The sequence below is a fragment of the Natator depressus genome, chromosome 10, assembly GCF_965152275.1.
Source record: "Natator depressus isolate rNatDep1 chromosome 10, rNatDep2.hap1, whole genome shotgun sequence".
In the NCBI taxonomy this organism is placed as follows: domain Eukaryota; kingdom Metazoa; phylum Chordata; order Testudines; family Cheloniidae; genus Natator; species Natator depressus.
In genome coordinates this window covers 75,797,233-75,821,796 of record NC_134243.1, presented here as the reverse complement: position 1 = coordinate 75,821,796, position 24,564 = coordinate 75,797,233, and the positions used below count along the sequence as shown (strand labels likewise).

General features: G+C 47.4%; 1 protein-coding gene across 2 annotated transcripts in view; it reads left to right on the top strand.

The window, feature by feature from the left end:
• Positions 1 to 623: 623 nt before the first annotated feature.
• The window catches only part of ADAMTS17 (ADAM metallopeptidase with thrombospondin type 1 motif 17), a 259,492-nt gene continuing 235,551 nt past the window's right edge, over positions 624 to 24,564 (top strand). The window contains exons 1-2 of one of the 2 annotated variants that reach the window (XM_074966538.1): positions 624 to 852; positions 13,697 to 13,862. Coding sequence is in view for 1 of the 2 variants with exons in the window: in XM_074966537.1 (XP_074822638.1) it covers positions 13,658 to 13,862 (205 nt within the window). In the remaining variant the exon portion in view is untranslated. Of the gene's footprint in view, positions 853 to 13,657; positions 13,863 to 24,564 lie in introns of those variants that run through there. The other variant, XM_074966537.1, reaches the window with a different exon arrangement.

Here is a 24,564-nt window from a genome sequence, read left to right as displayed (position 1 = left end):
CCTTGGAGAGACCGAAACGAACCCCCTTTCCTCCTCCTCTCGGCCCCACCGGCGGCGGAGACGTTCCAGCGCAGGAAGACTCGAGGCTGCAGCCCGAGGGCTGCGCAGGGACCCGGCTGCGTGGAGCAGGGCGCAGGAGGGGCGGGGGGGGGGGCTTGGTGCTTTAGGGGGAGCCCAGCGGAGGGTTCCCGACTCCCCTAGGTCTCCCATGGGGCCGAGGCGCTAACGTGAGTGCCCCGTGAGCGCCTGGTGCTCGTGGGTGGGCAGCAGGGCTGAGGGCGGGACTGGCACCCCGGGGCGCTCTGGCTGCGGCGTGGGGGGCGCAGGGCTCCCGAGGGACGGGGTGACTAGCCGGGTCGCAGCGGGGATGGGGAGGGGAGTTTGCTGGGCGCCCCCAGGGCGAGCCGCACTGCCCCTCCCCCCCGCCCCCGGGTATCCTAGCTGGGGTGTGAGGGGGCCTTAGCACCAGCCCCCGGGGCGCGAGTGACCCGGCCCCTCTGCTTCTCCCCCGCAGCCGGCGGCGCGGAGCTGGAAGTGGCCATCCCGCAGCGAGTGGCGCTGGAGAAGATCCACCTGCTGCAGCCGGCCGGGGCCGGGGCCGGGAGCAGCCCCCGGCGCCGGCGCTCGCCGCCCGAGGAGGAGGCCGTGCTGCTCCGCTTGCCGGCCTCCGGCCGGGAGCTCTACCTGCACCTCCGGCGGGACCTGCACTTCCTGGCGCGGGGCTTCGCGGTGGAGGAGCCGGGAGAGGCCCGGGCCCGCCGCCGGCCCCCGGCCGAGCAGCTCTGCTTCTACACGGGACACGTGCTGAACCGCAGCGACTCCTTCGCCGCCGTCAGCACCTGCGCCGGGCTGGTACTGCGCTTCCCGGGGGGCTGGCTCTAGGGACCCCCCCTGCACCCCTTCCGGCCTGGGGGGGTCCCTGTCGGGGGAGGGGCTGGCTCTAGGGACCCCCCTGCACCTCGTCCGGTCTGGGGGATCCCTGTCGGGGGAGGGGCTGGCTCTAGGGACCCCCCTGCACCCGGTCTAGCCTGGGGGATCCCTGTCGGGGGTGGGGCTGGCTCTAGGGACCCCCCTGCATCCGGTCTAGCCTGGGGGATCCCTGTCGGGGGTGGGGCTGGCTCTAGGGACCCCCCTGCACCCGGTCTAGCCTGGGGGATCCCTGTCGGGGGTGGGGCTGGCTCTAGGGACGTGTCTCCATCTTGTCCAGCCTGGGGGATCCCTGTCAGGATGGGGCTGGCTCTAGGGACCCCCTCCACCCTGTCCAGCCTGGGGGATCCCTGTTGGGGGGCGGGGCGGCTGGCTCTAGGGATCCCTCTCCACGCTGCCCCGTCCCACTTAATTAATCCCTTTGTTTAAATGTTTTCATGCTGATGGAGGATTTCTGTCATCTGGCGATGCGATGGGTGGCAGCATCCCCCTGCTCTGCTCACTGCTCCCCCTCGCTTAGGTGCTCTGCTTGGATGGGAACACAGAGGTCAAAACCTGCCCTCAGGGAGGGAAGCGGCTCAGCAGCCAGATCTTGTCTTACTGACTTCCCAGCCGCCTTGCTCCAGTCAGGGTGGACTGAAAAGCCTCTGACGCTTCTACCCTTTAGGACGTGTAGAAGTCGTTTGTGACAGGCTGCGCTCTGCAGTAGTAGCCTTGATAAATCTCAGTACCGGACCGTCCTGTACTGCCCATCTCAGCAGCTAGTTACTTCTCACCCAGCTGCTGACTGTCACCTGCCGTGTGGTATGTGATTGGCAGCTCATCTGGCCAGAACAAGGCTCAGTTGATTAATCTCTGTTCCTGCCACCTGACTTGCTGTGTGGTCTTGATCAAATTGCTGTATAAGAGCCAAGCATCATGAGCTGGAACTTGAGTCTATTTATTTCATCATCTTGTGGTTGCGCTTACCCCTTGCAATGTTTACTCAAAAGAGTACAACATGAGTCTGGATTCTTTATTAGGCTCCTTATCTCCTCCCATTTCATCCCATCAGCTCTTTCCCGACCAGTGCACATGCATATCTGCTTTTCTGCCCTGGAACGGCAATTTAGAGATTCCCGATAGCCTTGTCCGCGACAGAATAGCCCTTGGAATAAACTGCTTAATGACATGAAGATGCTTTTTGCACATTGGGTGGCAGAATTTCTCCACCTAAGGATTAAGGGTTGTAGTTGGGTTTGTAATACAATGGGAGAGCATTGTGCTGCCGGTGAAACATGAGTTAGAAGCTGGTGTGGGGCCTCCTTTCAAAGAGAGGTGCATTGATAATCTTGGGGTGGGATGGCTACTTGTGCTGTTTAACTAGACTGTGCAATCCGTGGAATACAGTTGGCATTGCAGCTTAGCCATTCCCTTGCCCTTCAAGCAGTAAAAGGAATTCTTGTTAAGGATGGCTCTCCCGTTTCTTGATCTTTTGCCTTGGTCATTAGAGGTTTGAGTACTCGGGAGTTTGGGACATTTATTGTTTTTTCATTAGTGTTGTTAACTTTGAATCCTGAAAAGAATAGGAACATTTACTGGGAGCCTTTGCTTATTGTTTCAAGTACAGATCTATTGGCAAACGGTTAATCTAAAGTGACTTGGAAGTAAGAATCTACTCTGCACATGGATTAAGCAGGGTTTGATGCTTTCCTTTGGAACCATATGAGGGCGCTGTGCCTCAGGTAAAAGACAGCATCCAAGATATTGAATATTAGCATATTTATGATTGACACTGTAAACTGAGACGTATACCACCAAAAGCTTCTTGACGTTTAAAACCGATATCTCTGGTTCTAGCTTTTCACGGACAGCTCTGAACGTTTGCCACGAAGCATGCTTTGTTAATCCCATTCATGAAGTGCGGGGCTTTTAAAGATACCTATTCTAGCATAGCTAAAAGGTACAACAGGCAGAGAAGAGAACTTTTTTGAAAGGGGAGTGTAGTTGTAGGCACAGTATTAATTGCCTGAGATCTGGGAGTGAGTGAGGGGGAGAGAAGAAAATTGGCATTATTCCCAGTGGAAAAGTTGGGGCAGGGGTGGTGGGGGGTGGAACTAGACTAGTTAATCTTTGTTCTCTACTCTGCAAATATGAGTCCTGATATTTCTAGGGCAGGTCTGAATTCTAAACAAGCGTCAGAATGATTCATTGGAGCTGCCTGACATTCGGTTCAGAAAACGAGTAGGTTCGATGGAGGACAGTGACATGGACACCAGCAGTCAAAACTGCTACTTGTTTACGTGGGTAAATTCAGGGGAGTTGCTCATGCTTATGCCACCTGTGCGTTTGTTGCTGGGAATGGTGGAGGCAAATCTATTGCGAGACAAAGTACATCAGCATCCTGGGATTATTCCTCCTCTCTTGGGTAAGGCCATGACGTTACTTTTCACCTAGTTAGCTTAGTAACAGCCCTGTGAAGTAACGAGGCAGTAACCACGGAGCAGGACACGAAAGCTGTCGTTTATGTAGAGGTTGCATCAATTAAACTTAAACTGGTTTTAAAACTGATTCAGTTAAATTCACGCAAAGCCCTGTGGAGACATTTTTATTTTAGCTTGAGTGATTTATTTCAGTTGGTTAATCAATTTAAGCTAACTTGATATAAACCAGGTTTGCATCCATTTAAGAGTACTCGTGTGTCTTTTGCATTGTTTAACTAAACCAAATTTTAAATTGTACCTCTAGTTAAACTGGTGCAGCCTTGTGTGTAGACAGTCCTTAAGGGCACTGAGAGGATGTGTGACTTGACTTGCTCAAGGTCATACAGGAAGTCCACGGTTATGCCATGTATAGAACCCAGGTGTTCTGATTCCCAGTCTTGGTCTTTAACCACAAGACCATCATGTGTTACGTCCCTCGGTCCGCTCCGCTTCCCGCAGCCCCCATTGGCCTGGAGCGGCAAACCACAGCCAGTGGGAGCCGCGATCGGCCGAATCTGCGGATGCGGCAGGTAAGTAAACCGGCCCGGCCCGCCAGGGGCTTTCCCTGAGCAAGCAGTGTCCCAAGTTTGGGAAACACTGCAGTAGGTTGTTAATTTCAAACTGCCACCTAGACCTGTCTGCAATAGAAAACGAGGAACTCATATTTTCCAGCGGTGCAGCTCTATGGATGACAGAAGTGGTGGAGGTTGTAATGTAGCTGAAACAGACCTGCTTTGTGCAGGGTTAGATAACCTGGTGGTAAAACCCCTGGCAGCTGATGTACACTGTTGCTCCCAGGGTTGCTGGTGCTTATACAGCCATGGGAGATTTCCTGAACATTGCTAGCGTAGGCCCAGTTGATAGGGCTTGTAGATGCTCAAGACGCCTTAAAAATAGCTTGAGCCTAGAATGGTTGTAACACGGTGTCATTGCCTAATGATGGTGCCAGTTGTGTTGTGACCATGTCCAGTAACCGTGCTACAAATTACGTGTCAGTTGAGTATGGCACGATTGGGGCAAACAGAGCACTAATAAAAATACAATCCCTCTTGCGCTGGGAGGAAAACTGAGCAAGAGCTGGATTCTACGGTCACTTCTCGGAGGGCTGTTGCTAGCAGTTTCCCTACCTAAGTTATTTTTGGTTTGTTTATTTAAACCCTGCTGGTGCTGACAGTGTTGTTAATCCTTACGTGGGCTGTGGAACAGTTTCTGACTACAGGTTGTACCTGGGTTAGGGGAGGGTGCTAACCTGTGTTACAGCCGAGTCCGGCTGTAAAGAATGGGTCACCTAAGGTTCTGTCTGCACAGTAAAAAGCCCCATTTGGAGACTCTGCTTCCAACCTGGTAGCCCCTCTTCTCTTCCCATTCACACATTCTGACTTGCAGCGTACGCGGGACACACCTGTTGGTTTAGCCGTGTTCCTGAAATGTGCTACGCTCTTGGACTTTGCAGGGCTGTACTACAGCTAGGGAGCATAGTTAAATACACCCTTTGGTCCCTAGTGCACTGCAGGACCAAACTGGTTTTTAACTGTGTTGGGGAGACGGCAGTTTTTACGGCACAGACAGGCTAAGTTCTTGGCACTGTGGTCTAACCAGAGCTAGTGTGGTACTTAACATGGGGGTTTATTCCTCAATAAAAAGGGTTGACTCATTTGCACAGGCAAGACCATGTGTTATAATAACACGTGTGGGGGACTGTTGAGTTTTTAAACATGTGCTCGGTAAATGTTGTTGTAGGGTCCCACCTGGTAGCAGCCGGCGTCAGAGACAAGATAGTGGAATGGGGGACTGCTGGTCTCCTTTAGTGTGGAAATTGCAATGTTTGCTGCAGGCATCTGAGAGCTCTATTTATGCATTGATACTATGTATAACATCACAGATCCAGTTAATCTGTTCTTATTCTGGACTGATCCCAACCCTCTAGCAGAATTTGGCAGAGCAGTGCTTGACAGCTGCCTTCCATTGTGTTTTTGTTACTCTCATGGTTGAAGCCATAGTATAGAATGGATAAAGCTTTTTAAATGCCAAGCTTTCCATATGTTAAGTGCCACACTGTCTTCCCTGAGTGCTAGCAGGCTTATCAGCTGTACAAACCCCCTTAACCCCACCCCCCCAAGTAAAAGAAAAGGTGAACCCTGTCTGCAGGTGACTTTCAGTCATTCATTTGCCTTGTGGTGTCCAGCATGGTGGTATGTCTCCATTTGGAATTGGGAGTTTTCAAAGACTGTATTTTTAAGTATTAATTCCTTCCCTTCTGGTTCCTGCCAGAGTCTCTGTGAACGGCTAGAATGAGACACTATTCATTCCACATTTGATTAGTATGTTTGTACTTCAGTGACAACATGCAAAGTATGCAGGGCAATGGTGAAGGTGGTTTTGGTTATGTGCGGCTTGAATTTTTGACAGTGTTTAAGTGATTGCACTTAGAGATGAACTGAGGATGTCGTTTCTGTGTATTAGGTTTAGACTGACTTTCGGATCTCTCGTTTGACGTGGTGTCTGTTCTGGTTTAGAACCCAACCTGAAACCAGAAATCACTGGGGCAGGTTTGGATCCAGAGACTTGTCTGACTTACTCTTTGCGTGGCCCATTCTAAAATTTGGAGGCTGCGGGTTTGGATTCAGACTATCACTAGTTTAAATACATGTATTCCTGAAGCTAAGATGTAAGTGAAAGATTCAGTGTTTCCCTCTACCAGCATCATTTATCTTAATTTCCACACCGTATTTCCAGCCCCTTTGAGCTCAAGCAAGACTTTGTGCAGCCTGTTTTGAGCAGAGTAGATCAGTGGAAGCAGATTACCTATAGTACAAAAGCTGTCAAATAAAAACCATGAGGTCCCCATTGTACGATGAAGCAAAGTGATGGAGGTTACACTCGAAGGAATAAATTAAAAGCTGGGAAACCGTCAAGGTTTTCCAGCATTGTCCTCCATATTCAGCAGAGAGAAGAGGACTTCTTTTCTTTCCAGCTCTACACACAAAAGGGGAAGAACAGCAGAGCAACGAGGCCATTCCGTCTAAGCTTTGGAGCATTTTGCATGGGCCATTCTTCTTTAGATGGATGTGGACAAGCTTTGGCAAGTATGCACAAAAGGAGACGATAAAGTTTTCGGCTGGACACAGTTGAAAATGTGACCCAATCAGGTGAGCATTGTTCAGGAAATTTGAGTAGCGAGCTAAGGGGCCCTGCCCTTCGAGGGGCTAAACATGCTCCGGTACTGTTGAATTCAAGATGAAGTAGTCAAGCTATAGTAGATAAGTTGCGAGAGAGTCTGTGCTGTTAGAGAAATGGAAGGGAATTTTTCTTCCCCAGTTTGCGTGGGAGGCGCTGCACGGGTGGAAATAATAAAACCAAATGCTGCTTGCTATAGCGTGATGGTCAGGACTTCTGAGCACCAGACGAAAGGAAGACAGTGCACCCATAAGTTAGCTGCAGTAGGTAGGAATATCGACCATGTCTATCGTTAGTCCTCCTCCCACCTCAATGACTTCCTCTTTATTGGCAGACAGGAAGTTGCAGGAGTAACTAAATGCCTTGGAAAGGCCATCAAGCCTGGGTGATGGTAGGGAGCGTTTGGTCTATTCAGCTGCTGGCTCTGGGGAGCCCAATCCAGAGGTTCGACACTAAAAGTACCCCAGCTGATCTGGGGTGACAGTGGGATTGTAGGGGAAGGGGTGATCTCTAGGAAAGACACAAAGAAGGCCCCAAACAGGTGGGTTGAGGCCTGGTTGTGCAATGTGGAGTGACTGGAGAACTCGTGAAATTAAAACATTTCAGAGTCACAGCTGAGCAATTGGGAAGGGAGTCTGTCAGACTGTTTAAACCTGTGTGCACGTGCCTATGTAATTAATCTCCAATGCCTACTGAGCACTTAGGGGCAAGGACACCTCTGTTAAAGATTCAGCACCCCCCGCCCCTCCAGTTAAGAAAAGAGTTCCCACTACACATTTCTGAGACCCTCCTGCAAAAGGTTTGCAGGATTGGGCTCATCAAGTATAAAAATCACCCTCTGAGAAATCCTCCCACAAAACAAGATGTCAGGTGGAACATTCCTAATTTTTCCGAAGGAAAAGAAAGCAAACTTCCTTTATTCAGGATGAATAATTAAAAAAAAAAAAGACATAAACACAATTAAAAAAATCCTCTGCAGGCCACTTTTAAATGTATATTTTGTTACCTTTCTCTGGGTGGAGTTAAGGGATGCTCTGGTATTGAAAATGGTGGTACAAACAATGTGAATGCTGGATTGTATTAGCATGTGGTATGGACCAGAACCAAAAGCAGTGCACTTCTGGAAGTTTGGATTTCCATCTCTAATTAGCACCATTACGCTTTGGCTACTCTAGTATGTACTGAAAAATCATCCACCCTTTCCTTACCTCTGATACTGTTCCATCAGTAATAGCTAGGGTCCTAACAAATTCACAGGCCGTTTTGGTCAATTTCACGGTCATAGGATTTTAAAAATTGTAAATTTCATACCGCTGGGCTGCTGCTGGCGGTGGCGCTGCCTTCAGAGCTGGGCAGCTGGAGAGCGGCGGCTGCTGGCCGGGAGCCCAGGTCTGAGGGCAGAGCTGCTGCCAGCCGCAGCGCAGAAGTGAGGAGCGCGGGGTACGGTGTGGCCACCCTTCCTTCCGTGCTGCTGCCTGCAGAGCTGGGCCCTCCTTCAGCAGCCGCCGCTCTCTGGCCATCCGGCTCTGAAGGCAGCGCAGAAGTAAGGATGGCAATATCGCAGCCCCCCTAAAATAACCTTGCAGCCCCCCTGCAACTCCCTTTTGGGTCAGGACCCCCAATTTGAGAAATGCTGGTCTCCCCCGTGAAATCTATGTAGCATAGGGCAAAAGCACACAGAAGACCAGATTTCACGGTGGGAGACCAGATTTCACAGTCCATGATGTGTTGTTCATGACCGCGAATTCGGTAGGACCCTAGTAATAGCCCAAGATGGGAGCACGGCGGTAGCCAGGGCCTGGGGCAAGTCTGGACGACACAACGGTAGAAATGCTGGAGAATGGTCTTCGCTGAATGCCAGTGCTAGGTCGGCCCGAGCAGTTCATGGGTGGCAGTGTAATGGTGTGAGCTCTCCTCCAAGAGCGTAGTGTAGATAAGGGCTTAGGGCTTGTCTACACTTACAATGCTGCAGCGGTGTAGCTATGCTACCGTAGTGCTTCAGTGTAGCCACTACCTGTGCCGACGGGAGGGGTTCGCCCATTGGCGTAGTTAATGATCCACCTCCCCTAGAAGGGGTAGTTAGGTCAACGGATGAATTCTTCCAGCACCCCAGTGCTCTCTACACAGCAACTCAGGTCACTTTAATTACACTGCTCGGGGGTGGATTTTTTACACCCCTGACTGCCGTACTTAAACCAATCTACTTTTCCAGTGTGGACCAGACCTTATGGCAAACAAGATACTGCGTAGACACCAGGAGGGTGATGAGCTACTGGTAGCAGAAGAGTAGATTAGTGTTAGCAGATGGTTTTCTTGCATGAGTGATCGATGTGTATACAAGCCTCTGGGAAGCGGAGACTGTGTTTGAACTCCTCATTGATCACATAAAGAAATAAGGAAGGGGATGTTTTCTGCTGGTGAGACATCTTGAGTTGATCAGAGATTGAAAGTTGGATAGAAGGCAAAGGAGGGAACCATTTATTGTTCCTGGGGTGTGGTGTGGCTGGGGGAAGGGTAGACGTCTTTTTATTTTGTTATTTGAATTGACTTGCAGTTCGCTTGCATGCCTTGTGAGGGTGAAACTATTCCAGCCTTGCTACTAACTGCACTGAGTGGTTCTGTCAGTTGTAATGTCCTGTCACACTAATTGTAAAATCCAAGTTAGATTCATACCTCTGATGACAATGAATTTCTAGAGCTTCTGTGGAGCAGCAAATGAGCCCCCACACTGAATTTTTCTGTTCGGATAACTCTCCTGTCTCAAGTTTTTGAAGGCAGTCGGCTGATGGCTTCTTGCCTTCCAGCATCCCCAAGCTCTGCTGTTATTTGATGTAATGACGTTGCTTGTCATATGCTATTGCTTACATATTTTCTTTGAGAACAGCAGCATAAAGACCACGGGAAGTATCCAAGATTGTGATCTCTTCCTCCCCCCCTCTCCCCCAATGTAAATTGACAGATACGAAACTTTATTTAATTGGAATGATTGAAGAGAATTCCACAGCCAGAGGCTTGGGAAAACCAGCCCCAGCAGTGATGTTGCATTGTTAGTAACTCCAGAAACCAGCCCCCATTCCATGCCTGAGCTAGTTAGGGGTAGATTGTGCTAAGGGAAATTTAGTACAGCCTTGCTCTGGTGCTGATGTCTCGTTTGAAGACTGGGGCAGTCGGTGGATTTGGAAGCATCAATCTGAACAACAATATTTGTTGCAAAAAAACAAATTAATGAACTGAGTCAGTCAATAGTCAAGGCACTAGGTCATTATGTCCCTGAGTGAACCAGAAAGCCTTCAGCACTCCGTACCAGCAAATTTGGGGGGAATGGTAAATCTCTTTAGATGTATTTGATGGGCCCAATCCTGCAAACTTTCCATGCCTCAAACTCCAGTTAATAAGCTTGTAGGATTAGATCCTAGATTCCTTCTTAACTGGTGCCAGGGTAGAGACGTGTAGCTCTTTTCCTCCATAACTGAGAGGAAGGAGTTTTTGCAATTCCAAAGCAAATGTGAAACATAAGGACTTGCCAGTGGTTTAAATTATTTTTGCACTTGATGCCAGAAAGTTGGGCTAATGTTAGGTGGTGATGAAACTGACTTCTTCTTACATATTTTTGGCCCCAGAGAAAATGGCTGGCATAGTTTCAGGAGCTCTGGTGTGGTTTTTAGTACCACAGCACCAGATTTACAGCCCTTCTCCTATATAATTAAAACCTATATTTAAAAAAAATAAAAGGGGTGGGGGTTGGGGCTGCCTCCCAGCAGGAAGGTTGGAATAAGGAATGCATGTAGTGAAGAGCATCCTAGGGGAAGCTAGAGTTATTGCTTTCTTCAGAATGACCCTGGCAAAGCCCACTTTGTTATTAAAGATAAGAAGCCTGACTCTTCCGAAACTCCAGCGTGGAACAAGTTACGTGAAACTATTAGGTGTTCCGTAGGACCCACAAATCACCGTAATTCTTGCACATAAATAGCACCTTCCATTTGGGAATCTCTCTATTTGTAGTGTGCATAGATGAACTTCCCCTCGGAGCCCTCCTTTGAGGTAGGGAAGTCATTGCTATCCATGTGTAAGGATTGGGAAGGGCTGACCTGGGGCACCAAGGGGTTTTAAAGCCCAAGCTTTCGAAAGTGGCCTCTGATTTTTGGGAGGACTCCACGCTGGGTGCTCAGTTCTCTCCAATTCCTAGACGTTCTGTAGAAATGAGAGAGTTAGCAGCGTCTAGCGGAAAATCCTTCCATGGGGATCCGGGGGCCAGACTCTGTCAATGGGATGGCCCAGGTGTAAGTGAGCACAGGATCTGGTGCTGTGTGTGGAAACACAGAATGTACGGTATGTATGTAATGTACATTTTAAATCACATTAGTGCAGTCAGCGGTTGAATGTCCTGCACGAGCACGTATGTGCAGATCCCTTCTTTGGATGCTTTCCTGACTGGCATAGAACACATTGAAAAACCCGTCTAGTCTCGCTTTCCCTATCCCGTGGCTGTTACATACGTGTGCCCTACAGAGAGAGGTGAACGAACGCAGCCTGAGCCCTTTTAAAGTCAAGCTAACGTGCACCACAGGCCAATCTAGCATGCGCTGAATTTATAGGAGCCTTCCAGTTGACTCCAATAAAAGTTGGATCAGACCCTTAGTTGTGTAGCATACTTTCAAGGGATCATATCCGGTAAAATGTCCTATTTTTAAAACTGTTTGTTTATTTTATAGTAATCAAAATAATTGATGAATCAGTGCAATGAAAAAAGTCGGTATGTATTATCACAAAACCAGATTGTCAGCACACCCCTTTTCTCCCCTGGGTTAGTAATCTCCAGCGGGGTGAGTAAAAATGGAGAGCGTTTTAAAAGATTTCGGCTAGGGTGAGATCCTCACCCTACTCGGTCCCCTCTGTGTCAGTTAAAGGGCTGGCATGGCTTAAAGGGGCTCCAGAAAGTACTGGATCTGGCTGGCAGAGGAGTCCCCTGATGTAGGAAGTGTGGAAGACAGACAGCATAAGAGTCTGGGCTGGTGGCAGGGCTACTGCAAAGACTTGGGGCTGTGCCGTGGCCCTGAGGGCAGTCTGGGGAGGCTGCTCTTATTCAGACAGGCCCCAGGGCTGTCTGTGTTACTCCAAGAGCAGCAGAGAAGCTCATAATTGGGAGGACACAAAAGTGACTTAAAGCCACCCTAATCTCTCCTTCCCTAGGCTGTGAGTTCTGCGTCGCACCTCGCAGAACCGCAGCAGGTAGAATCTCACCCTTCTTCTACTTCTGGTGTTTGTTGACTTGGTTGCAGTTTGTTCAGCTGGGGCAATGAGAGCAGCCGAGTAAGGCTACTGTTTACGGGCATTTTTCCTGGCCTGGCTCTTGTGAGCTAGCAAAGACCGTTCACTAACAATATTGGCGACTGGGTCAATCCCATTAAAAGAACTGGTTTCACTGAAATCATCAAAATAATCGTTTTGATTATTGTTCACAAAATGTAAACTTTGGGGCACAGCCTGCCTGAGAATGCCGCACCCCTTTGGAATTGTGTGCTCTGGTGTGGGACCGGTGTGTAGCTTGGTTGTCTGTCGGGCTGCACCAGTCCATTTCTGGTAGAATTTTCAGAAGGACACAGAGCTGAGTATTATGGAAAGAGGAGCTAAATATTGGGTTTCTTCAGCTTTCATGACAAGTAATGCCTGGCGCTTTTCCTCCATTGATCTCAAAGCACTTTACGAAGGAGTTCAGTATCATTAGCCCCATTTTAAGGATGAGAAAACTGAGCACAGAGAAGCGAGGTGAGTTGCCCAAGGTCATGCAGTAGTCCAGTAGCAGACCAGGGAATAGAAGCCAGGTCTTTTGAGTCCCTGTCCAGTGCTCTGTCCACTAAGGAACACTGCAAATAGGCAAGGCCATGTTCTGTGAAGAGGAATGTAGGAACTAACTTGTCTGCTGCAATGGACATCACCTTAACCTTGTGTTCTGGAAATGAAACAAAGAGGATCAAAGACATATAAAATGTTAGCATGTAGATAGTGATGATCAGATTTCATAAGTAGGGAAATCCACTCTAATGTCATGCATGAGAGATGCAGCTCTTTCCGTTTATAGGAGTGGGTGTGGGGGGGTTCGTTCTGAGTAACAGTAAATGTACAAACTTAGTGTTTCAGATAAAGTCCAGCAAAGAAAAGCCAATGGGAGTTTATTACTGGCATCTTCAGAGTTGTTAAAAAAGAAGAGCCCCTGACCATCTGGATGTGTGTCTGACGCATATTCAACTTTACCCAAACCGTAAGAGGCCTCATCCTTTCCATTATCATTCATCTCTTCCATTATCATCCACCAAATCTTTTCCCTTTCCCCAGCTCTGGCCTCCTGACTCATCCAACACTTGTGTCCTTTCCAGCGCACTTGGCTCTTTGGCTGATCCACTAGCCTGTACTTGGTGGCTTCCATTTCGACCGCCTCCCCTTTACGGTTCTCTATCTTCTTAACCTCCAGTAGCGTCCTTCCCATTCCTCGCCCAGCTATTGCTGGTACTCCACAAAACACTAGACCAGTTTGCTAGGTGAGAATCTGGCCCTGTATTTATGCTTTGGGGACTCAGTTGGTTTTCTAGCTTTTCTGAACCAGTTTGTGCATCCCACCTCTTCTTGTCAGAGACTCCTCTAGCTCCATAGTTTAATATATCCTAATATTAAGAAGATTTTTTCCTGATGTTCATAAAATGTGTTTATAAAATTTTAGGAAAATGCATATGTGTGCTCCCACAACTTCAAAAGGAACAGATTCTTCAGTCTGACCTTTGTGTTAGCTGCTAAATACTTTGAGGCAGGGACCATCTCTTTGTTATGTATGTACAGCACCTAGCACAATGGAGCTTCTAGATGCTTCAGTAATACAAATAATTAATACTCTTGCCTTCCACTTAAACGCACAAACAATGGGTGGAATCTATGGGCTGCGTCATGCTGATGAGACTAGATGATTGTCTTGGTCCCTTCTGGCCTTAAAATGTATGTATACTCACAAATGAGCTTGAAAATGCATTGCTGTGAAGCAATCTGGTGGGAATAAGAAAAACGCTGAGCACAAAGAGATCTGGGAAATACAAATAGTTAACATGCCAAAGGAACTAATAATTTTCCCCCTATGTGGACAGATTGGCTATATCCAGATTGGAACAGAACAGCTGCTAATCCAACCTGTCAATATCTCGGAGACCTCGTTCAGTGGAAGAGAGCATTTCATCAGGCACAAACGATCCTCAAAATCCAGCTATCCTGCTAAATCCCAGGTCCCTGACCAGCCCTGCAAAGTCATATCAGGTGAGTTTGAGAAAAGGCACAAGAGATCAACTGCGTGAATGCATTACGGTCATGACTGTTGTTCTGTCAAAGATCTGTGTTCACCGGTGCTCCAGCTCTGAATTTTAGGACAGTAAGAGGTAGTGATGAATGACATGTGGTGATGGATCATTCGGGTAGAGAGGGTTTAAAAGTCAATTATGCGAATACAAATATAAATAGACCCATATGCTGGGTATCGTTTAAATAGTTTGAAAAATAAATATGGTCTGAACCTTTGCTTAAATGGGTTTCTTTGAGTTACACTGTAATGAGAGGCTATGAAGAGTGATTATAACAGGCTAGAGAATTAGGACCCCTGGTTTCTATGCCTGTCTCCCAGCATTCTGACCTTGGACAAATCTCTTAACCTCACTGTGTCTGAGCCTCCTCCTCTCTAAGTTGGTTAGAATAATACTTGCCCGTGTCGCAAATGTGGATGCTTGTGAAGTGCTTTGAGAACCTGATTGAAGGCACTGTACAATGTTCCACTTTTAACGGGCTGATCTTACAGCATTTTAAATCAATGGGAGTTTTGTCAATTGATGTCGATGGGAACAGGTCAAGCCCTGCCTGAGAAAACACTCTCATTTACACGCCTAGCTTTGTCATTTATTTATGAATGCCGAAGATTCAAAGGTGTCTCTTGCAGAGAGTGATCCCAGGGAATTGTTTGTAGGAAGGAAGAGGTGTATTCCATCCCGGATGGTGCCGTTAGAGTTTGAAATGCATAATCGGACTATCTGGTAGGGGGCAGAGATGGGCAGAATTAATTTTTGGTAAAAATTGTACGAGATCTAAAAATATTCAGTTTGTCCTCCACACATTTCATCTGTCTGAATTCAGACTGTTGGAACAGCCAACCGTTAATATAAACAGTGATGCAAGTCATGCAGCCAGATGAGCAAACTTATTTCTCATTGAATTTGTAAATGCTTATGTGAATCTGAAATTGCCAAGGGTAGTGTGAACCCAGATTTCACACCTGAAATCTGGCTTGGCTTTGGTTCCTGCCACTTGATTTTTCAGCGTGACATTCTCAGCAAATTTTGGCTTATCTATTTTGGGAGTAAAGATCTTTTAAAATGGCTGCTCACAAAAACTGGTTTCCTTTTGATCACTTAAGATAAATGAAATGACCTATTCAGATGTCCCACTTTCCTGGAGGTGAGCCTCAGGGAGCTTCCTGTCTCTCTCTAGCCCTGTGAACCCAGGCTGGAGCTCCGAGTGCATGTGATGGACTCCTCCTTTGCAGCAGCCTCCTTAGCAAACAATTTTCAATGCCTCTGTATTTGTATCTTTGGAGTCAGTTTGGTGTGTGTGCATGTGTCTATATCTTCTGTGGGGTTTATAGGCTTTAACTGGAGGATAGTGTCTGAACCAGAACCCCAATCCGACCCCCTGGGGATGATGATTATTTGAAATCAGCCCTAGATCTGGCTCTTGTGAATAGAGCATATCTCTCTCTAAGGTGCTGAACCCGACTCCTAGTGCCCCTTAACTAGTTGGGGTTTGGATTCTGAACCCAAATTGTGTTCCTCATTCCTATCTCTGGAATCCCCATATACATGGATGACTGAGGGAGGAGAGGGTCTGCTGAAATCACTGCGTGTTCGGGAAGTTGGGAATTGCCAGTCTTTGATGATAATAGAGTGGGATAATGTTAGAACTATTTTTTTTATTAAACAAAAAGGAGGACCGAAGAGGATGTAATTTATATAAGCAACAAACCCCAGGTTCTCCACTGGGATAAGAGAGAGCAAGAATCTCATTTAATCAGTGGCACTTGTGTTCTTAGTTAACATTTCTCTGCCTATTGATATCCCCCCCCCCTTTCCTCCTACCCCTTTTTCACCTCTTCAGTCACCCCAGAGGAATAAAAGCCAAAAGCTTGGGTAAGTGTATCCACTTGGAGAGTTTTGTGCCTATGAGCCCCTGCAAATCTTCTCAGCCTTTCAGTATGTAGCAGCTGTACTGAAAACATTGAACAAATGCAACTGTTCCCACTGCCCGTCTTCACCCCCCTCCCCACCCGGTTCTATTTTTTGTTGGATGTTAATAAGAAAACAGCTGGTGATATTAAAATACCCTCAGAAATTCCAAGAAGATGTATGAATGTTTAGTGTCCATGTCCTGGCTTCTCCCATTTTTAAGACCCAGGGCCAGATCTTCAGCGAGTGTAAACTGATGTAGCATTGACTTCAGTGGAGCTCTGTCCATTTACACTAGCTGGGGATCTGTCCTAGAAGGCTGAACGCACAGATTTCTTGCATACTCTGCCAAGCCCGGTCTCGTTTCATGAGCGGCACTATGCACTATGTTCCTACATGTTTTGTCCCCCTTACCTCTTCCCCTGCTCCCCATCATTCCTGATCCCCACTTCTTGTACTGGGTGAACTCTGTGCTGGGTGGAGCAGTGGCAGACAACTGCTCATGCTGCATGCACTCTTTTACACTATGTTGCTGTGGGGCAGTCAGGGAAGCAGTAGACGTGGGAGTTGAGGGGCTCAGGAGTAGGGTTGATCAGGTACTCTGGGCAGAAGATCAGGAGCTGGAGCTGCTATGGGACATTCAGGGAGGTGGCAGCCATGGAGGTCACCGATACTGAAACCAGCAGGCTGTAGGAAAGGCAGTTGCAGTTAGACTTGGGGAGCTGGAGGGATTGTAGTGAGGTGGACAGAGGGCCTCAGAAAGTTTGCGTATCCTCTTGTTAAAGGATGCCGCGTTTGGGGATTTAGCGTTTGGACGTTAGCTCATTAATTTGGATTGTCTGGTCAGTACTGGTTGCTGATTGTTGACAGAACGTGGTTTAAAGCAGAGACCCTGTTTTCTCTCGTGTGTTGTATAGAGCTGAGCTCTTACCTCGCCAGCGGCGGTTGTTGTGATGGGTTCAGACCCCAAAGCCCTGGCTCCAAACCCCCTGAACTGTGGGGAGAGCAAGATCTGGATCGGAATTTGGCAGCTTGGGATCATCCCTAGTGAGGCTGACACGTCTCATGCCAGAGGTTGCCCTTGCACATGCAACATTTTGGACCTCTCAGGCTTTCCAGAAAAGATTTGACAGCTACGTGCTGTAGTTACTGCATTTCTATTACTTACAGCAAATACAATATTTACTAACACAGTATAAAATATGATCATCCATAGTTTAAACTGTGCTTGTGAGGAAAACAGCCTCTGTGCGTGCGGTGTTGCACATTACAACTCATTAGTCAGCTACACCTTCATTCTTCTAGGCCACTGAGACGCAGTGGGCTGCCACTGCAAAATTAAAGCCAGTTCTGCATGGTGCAGCGCTCCCTTCGCTCATTTGTTCCATTGGAGTCCAGGGAGCACAGAACTTTGCAATACTGGGCTCCTTGTTTATTTACAGCCTTTTGACGGTGATCAGTACCATCGTATCTGAGCACCTTGCAGACCTTTGCGAATCTACCCTCACAACGTTCTGGTGAGGTAGGTCAGTGTCAACCCCATGAGGGAGATTAAGAGCCTGATCCAAACCTGTTGAAGTTGATGGAAAGTCTCCCAATGACTTAATGGGCTTCGGATCTGATCCTAGGTGACCTGCCCCAGGTCACACAGGGAGTCTGTGACAGCTGGGAACAGCCCCAACCTCTTGAATCCCAGTCCTGGACGTTGACCACAAGACTGTCCTTCCGCTCTGGCAAGGTTCATCTTGTGTTCCACATTACGGGACTGAGTTTGCAAACCTGCTAGATGGACGTGCAGCTCAAATGTACAATGTAGGAATCTTCTACTGGTTCAAGCAGCCACTGCCACAAGTTGAATGTCAGAAAATAAGGGAATTGCTCATGGGCCTTCCTGCTAAAAAGCAAACTCCTGAATGTTTTTCATTGTTGCAGGAAAGAAATGTAAGTCATGGTTGTTAATAGGCTTAGCACACTAATGACCTAATTGACTTCTGTCTAGTTTGGATTAACTTTTGTGCACAAGGAGTTTAGAAACAGAAAAAAAAAATAATCCTCTCTGCCACACCGAGGTCTGTTCCTAGTGAAACGGCATGGAAAGGATATGCGAGCGGCTTGCTTCCAAGCTTTCCCATGGGAATAAAAGACCTCATTACTAAGAACTGGAACTAAGGAACTGTCCAGATTTCCATTAGGGACCCCAGTTTGCTTGTAACTTGGCTGTCAAATATCACACAGGCTGAAATTTGGCATGCACGGTCAGAGACTGCAAGTGTTTAAGAAATATGTTTAGACACTATACATTTTATATATACTCACATAGTGTGGAACTATATATTGTGTATACATACCAACACTCACGCATGTGTAAATATGAATTAAAGGGTTTATTGTTTTTAAGCTCTGGGAGTGCCATGTTTTTGAATATTTACCAATTCTTAGTTGTTTTTTGTGTGTTCTTAGAACTTATCAAAGCTGCTCTTTTTTTTAGTTTTTCCTTCCAAACCTTTGTAACTCGGTGGACAGTAAAGTGAACTAGCGCCACCTGGATTATTATTTTGGGGGGGGGGGGGTGGAAAAAAAATAAGTAAAGCTTCAGATGATAAGGTTTTAAATAGCACTGATTCTACCTCTCAACGTTTCAAAAGGGTAAAGTGGGATGGGTCCTGCTCCCAGGGAATGGGAGGTCTTGGGGGTGGGGGGGTCAGGTGCGGCCCCCCAGGAGAGAGGCCTGAGGCGGAATGGCAGAGTGAAATTGCTCTATGCTCACCCTATAGCGGCGGCTCCTGTCTCCTGGGGATGGCTGGGCTTGTCTCCTGCAGCCAGGCTTTGCTACCTGGCACGGGGTCACATTGTAATGCCATTTGAGGTTTGGCCTGGCCCCCCACACCCCATGCTGGAGGGTCGGCTGGGCTAAATTTGAGTGAGCGGCACTGCAGCCTGGGGCACATATTCAAGCACCACTCCCTCAAATTTGGCCCAGCTGCCCTCCTGTTAGTGGGGGCTAGGAACAAACCTGAGCAGAGCTGTGACCTTGCGCACCAGGGGCAAGGTTGCAACACCTGGAGCAGGGAGCCGAGCCCAGCCACCCCTGTGGGACAGGAGCCACTTCAACTGGGACAGGTGGTTTCAGGGGTCAGAGCAGGACAGTCCCACGAAACCTGGGACTGTTAGGAGGTATGAATGACTGATCATACACGTGGGTCCACAGGACTGTAGCCAGTGCACGTAGATGCCAGTGGAAGGATTCCCACTGGCTGCAATGGGCCTGTAATGTGTTAATGTACTCACCTGTAAAGACACGTGAGCTGGTGGAATGGCTCCTGGGGGACGGGGAGTGCGTATAAGAAGAAAGCAAAATAAATTAATGTAGAAGAAAGGGAAAGCAAAAATGCCCCATCTGGGAGTTCACCTGTGTGGAACCCAACCTTCCCAAAGTCACTGTCCTTTGCCTCCCAAACAGCAAATGCGTCATCCTTTGCCTGAGGATCTGTGCAAGGGGGAGAAGGAAACTGAGCTGGACTGCTCCCTGGGGACTTTGTAAGGGTTGTCACTGAACATCTGTAAAATGTCACCTTTAGTCCAGCTGGTGTCAGTGACGCTCCCACAGGCTACACTGCACAGCTGACCAATGTTCCTCTTCTGAGAGGCACCGGGAGCCAAATTACTCCTGGAATAACACGTGGAGGGGACAATGGCCAGTCTGAATACTGGCCCATGTTGATGCTGCATTGGCAGTATGCATGTGCCCTGTGTTCTTAACATGGCTTGTCTAGAGCATCTAGTACATAGATAGAATCATAGAATATCAGGGTTGGAAGGGACCTCAGGAGGTCATCTAGTCCAACCCCCTGCTCAAAGCAGGACCAGTCCCCAATTAAATCATCCCAGCCAGGGCTTTGTCAAGCCTGACCTTAAAAACTTCTAAGGAAGGAGATTCTACCACCTCCCTAGGTAACGCATTCCAGTGTTTCACCACCCTCCTAGTGAAAAAGTTTTTCCTAATATCCAACCTAAACCTCCCCCACTGCAACTTGAGACCATTACTCCTTGTCCTGTCCTCTTCTACCACTGAGAATAGTCTAGAACCATCCTCTCTGGAACCACCTCTCAGGTAGTTGAAAGCAGCTATCAAATCCCCCCTCATTCTTCTCTTCCGCAGACTAAACAATCCCAGTTCCCTCAGCCTCTCCTCATAAATCATGTGTTCCAGACCCGTAATCATTTTTGTTGCCCTTCGCTGGACTCTCTCCAATTTATCCACATCCTTCTTGTAGTGTGGGGCCCAAAACTGGACACAGTACTCCAGATGAGGCCTCACCAATGTCAAATAGAGGGGAACGATCACGTCCCTCGATCTGCTCACTATGCCCCTACTTATACATCCCAAAATGCCATTGGCCTTCTTGGCAACAAGGGCACACTGCTGACTCATATCCAGCTTCTCGTTCACTGTAACCCCTAGGTCCTTTTCCGCAGAACTGCTGCCTAGCCATTCGGTCCCTAGTCTGTAGCGGTGCATTGGGTTCTTCCATCCTAAGTGCAGGACCCTGCACTTATCCTTATTGAACCTCCATCAGGTTTCTTTTGGCCCAATCCTCCAATTTGTCTAGGTCCCTCTGTATCCTATCCCTGCCCTCCAGCGTATCTACCACTCCTCCCAGTTTAGTATCATCCGCAAATTTGCTGAGAGTGCAATCCACACCATCCTCCAGATCATTTATGAAGATATTGAACAAAACCGGCCCCAGGACCGACCCCTGGGGTACTCCACTTGACACCGGCTGCCAACTAGACATGGAGCCATTGATCACTACCCGTTGAGCCCGACAATCTAGCCAACTTTCTACCCACCTTATAGTGCATTCATCCAGCCCATACTTCTTTAACTTGCTGACAAGAATACTGTGGGAAACCGTGTCAAAAGCTTTTGCTAAAGTCAAGAAACAATACATCCACTGCTTTCCCTTCATCCACAGAATCAGTAATCTCATCATAGAAGGCGATTAGATTAGTCAGGCATGACCTACCCTTGGTGAATCCATGCTTACTGTTCCTGATCACTTTCCTCTCGTGTAAGTGCTTCAGGATTGATTCCTTGAGGACCTGCTCCATGATTTTTCCGGGGACTGAGGTGAGGCTGACTGGCCTGTAGGAAAGCGTGCACATGAGTAAATAGATGCCCATGCATTCCTATGTCATCCACCATACTCGCTATGCCCAAAGTGTTGAGCTAATCATGGCCCCCAAGATTTATGCATGGAACACCTCATCCTGAACAGGAGTGGGGGCTTAGTGACGCCCCCAGCAGCATCTCGATTCCCCACCCACCCCAGACCCCATGCAGGGCTATGTAGTGGACAAGGAATGGGCATCATGCAAGCCAGGGAGAGGAAGGGGTAGGGCTAGGGGGGACCAATAATCCCCCTTCACCAGCCCTGTGATGCTCACGGTGGAAAGGTAATATATTCTCGGGCTTTATTTTCCATGGCCTTTTCTCTATGGGACTTCCCCTTTAGAAGTGGGTCCACTGGAGCTATGCTCCCAATGACAAGGGTCAGAGGTGCTGCAGAGTGCCGTGGGCTCCCACTGATTCCCATTCTCCCCTAGGATCCATTGGGTTGGTGGACAGCTCTTCGATCCATCTTCCTCTGAGATGATAAGGGAACAGTCTACAAGAGGGAATCTTGTGCAGGTTCCCCCTCCTTTTGCCACTATCTCTCCTGGCTTTTCCTATGCTGGGGAGTAATTTGGCCGTCTATGTAGAAAGTTAATCTAATGTTGTACACCGTAGATAGAAACATCTTCTTACCCTGGGCCTAATTGTATAGGGGTTAGATGCAGAATTCATGTATGGAGCAAAACCTTGTTATAATGCCCTGATCTATGCTGTCATTGCTACACCAGGGTGGGGGGCACCCTCTCGTGGGCGGCAACAGATGGTTGAGCCATTTTCTTAACAGCTTGCTTATTAATGTTAATAATTTGGGGCTTGTAACTGCTAGTGTGATACAATCAGGTTCTGGGCCCTATTGTGGTAGGCACAATAATAATGAAAAGATGGTTTCTGTGCTAAAGAGCTTACGTCTATGGCAACGGTGGATACAACCTCCAAACTGGAAAACCGCAGCACAGAAGAGAGATGGTTCTGATGGATGCAATATGTCGTGATCTCAGCTGCCTAGCCCGTAACCCGTCTGTTCTGTCATTGTTTGCCTTTCCCTAAAGTTCCGGTTTGTGGCCTTCAGCATGGGAAAGCTAGTCGGCTTAAGCAGTGACTGTCCTGTTGAAATACAGGTCAAAAGTGCAATGACATTTCTGCCTGCCTCTTTCAACACCCCCAAATGTAGCTACCCAGTGGTGTCACCTGATCAAAATTAGCCTTTGCATCAAATTTTCAAAAGCACCGAAGTCCCGTTTTTAAAAGTGACACAGACACTCGGGTGCCTATGGCTTGTCTACATGGTGAGTTACAGTGTAGCAAGCCAGCAATTCTACAGTGTGCTCTGTAGTAACCGTCCCTCGTGGATAGTGCTTCAATACAGTGAAAGTCCCGAAGTATGGCTTCGCGTACTACTAGACCTCACTGTGTAGACAAGTCCTTAGACTCCTTGAAAAATCAGTTGTATTTAGGAGCCTACGTGCCACATTTCTGCAGGATTTTGCTTCTTCAGCTCTTGGAGCTTTTGAAAAAGTTACCCTTTCATATCAGCCATTAGGTATTGTATGAAGTCTTGTTGAACCCTCAAATGGCAATATAAAAATTAGGCTTGTGCTAGATGTTATTTTAATATTTATTTATAGTCTCATTACAGTTATTAGAGAGGGGGCCACGAACATAACACATTACATATAATGAGCCAGATCCTAAGCTGGTGGAAATAGGCCTATTCCATTAACTTCAGTAGCACTACACCGATTTAGACTAGCTGAAACCCTGGCTCAATGTATTTGGCATATTTCATATGCCATCAACAATCCAGTGCATGGGAAAGGATTTTCTCAAGGTTTCTTGAAGGGACGGGAAAAATCCATGTTAAAAAGATAGAATCTAACCACATTACATTTCCCGAAGAAACAGAACATTTTATGAGCTGGTTAAGAGAGACTGCTTTGCTTTTGTAAAGTTCCCTGATAACTTTTCCAAAGGTCTCTGGTGATGTATTAAGGTCTCTCTACGTCGAAGGGACTTGATATAAAATACAGCCCAGGAGCATGAAAGAGAGCAGATTGTCTTTGGATGAAAGGTGGTTATTTAATGCTTCTGACACAGACCCCATAAATTACTCCTAAATGCAAGTCTGTCTTAAAACTCATTGTTCAGCTTAAATGAACCACAGATTTCATGTAATGCCCACAAATGTGCTGCATGGAGAACAGCAAATAGAGGAAAAACAAAGAAAATCAACATATTTTTATTCACAAAATAACAATGGGGTTTCTTCCCATTTTCAGTTTCTTGCAGTCCAATTGAACAGCGGTGGTAATAGTTTAAATAGGTGCTAGTCTTCAGGTATCAAATGTGTGGAACATTGTCCTCAAACAGGTATACGTTAGTCACATGATGAATTTCCCCATCTTTAATCAGTGTCGCTTAGCTGTGTTTTCTCTGCAAGTTTGACTTGGTCTGAAATAGCAGTTGTTATGGCCAAAAAACCAAGTGCACTAAAAATAGAGAGATGTAATGCAACCTGTGTTAGCCCATATTAGGAAGCCTCTGCTGAAATATTAAAAAGAAGATTTCAACGCTAAGTAGCGCTGAAGGTTTAATTTAATTAAATGTTTGCAGGCATTAAAAGCATTTACGTTAGCACTAACCAGATCCTGCAAACCTGGTGGATAGCTCTAGCGAGTTCTTCAGGGCCCTAGCTTTCTGAATAGCAATTCTGGAGCTGAACTAACATCAAGTCAGAGACCCCTTCTTGTTGGTAAATATTGGTCTTAGGACCATTCCACCGCTGGTCTGAGAGTGTTTCTTTTCCATTAGCTGTGGTGTAGGTGACTACAGTGCTGATCCATGTTGTGTGAAACTCCGAGCACAAGTACAGCAGTTATAATGCAGAGCAGGGAGTGGCCCTGCGTTCTTGTCCCTCACTGGACAAGTGCAAAAGAGAAGCAAACAGATGACATCCAAATATAAGCACTGTGTAGATTCTTTCCCACCTGCTGGGGATCTGGTCAAAGTAGAGCTCTTCTACAACCTTGTTCTGCTCCTAGTAAAAGTTACCATGAGATTCCTTTGTAGCTTAACAAAATTTAAACGGGCAGGTGCTAATGAGCTAAAAAGTTGGGTGACATAGTCCTTTATTTCAGGATGCTCCTGTTCCTCCTATTGTCCCTCTGAAGAGGAGGGCAGTCAGGTGGATTGTAGGAAGCTACTAGATATTGCTTAGCATTTTAGTTGAAGGAAGATTCTGTTAATCTCTACATCACCATAACAAAAGCATCGCACCTAGGGAATAGAGCCAGGGACTGAGAATCAGGATTCTCCTGGATTCTAGTCCCAGCTAGGCCATTGACTCATGATCTTCAGCAGATCACTTGGACTAATCTTGGGCACCTCTATTTTGGAGTGGCCAACACTAGAACACCTCTGAGGTGATTTTTCCCCCTCCTCCCCAGAGGATCTTAACAGCTGCAGCTTTCTTTGTTGTTTGGAGTTATAGGTGCTGGGCCCCCTCGATGTCTAATATTGGGCATTGTAAAACAGGCATTCGGAATCAAAGGCCATTTTGAAAATTTGGAGCGTAACCTCT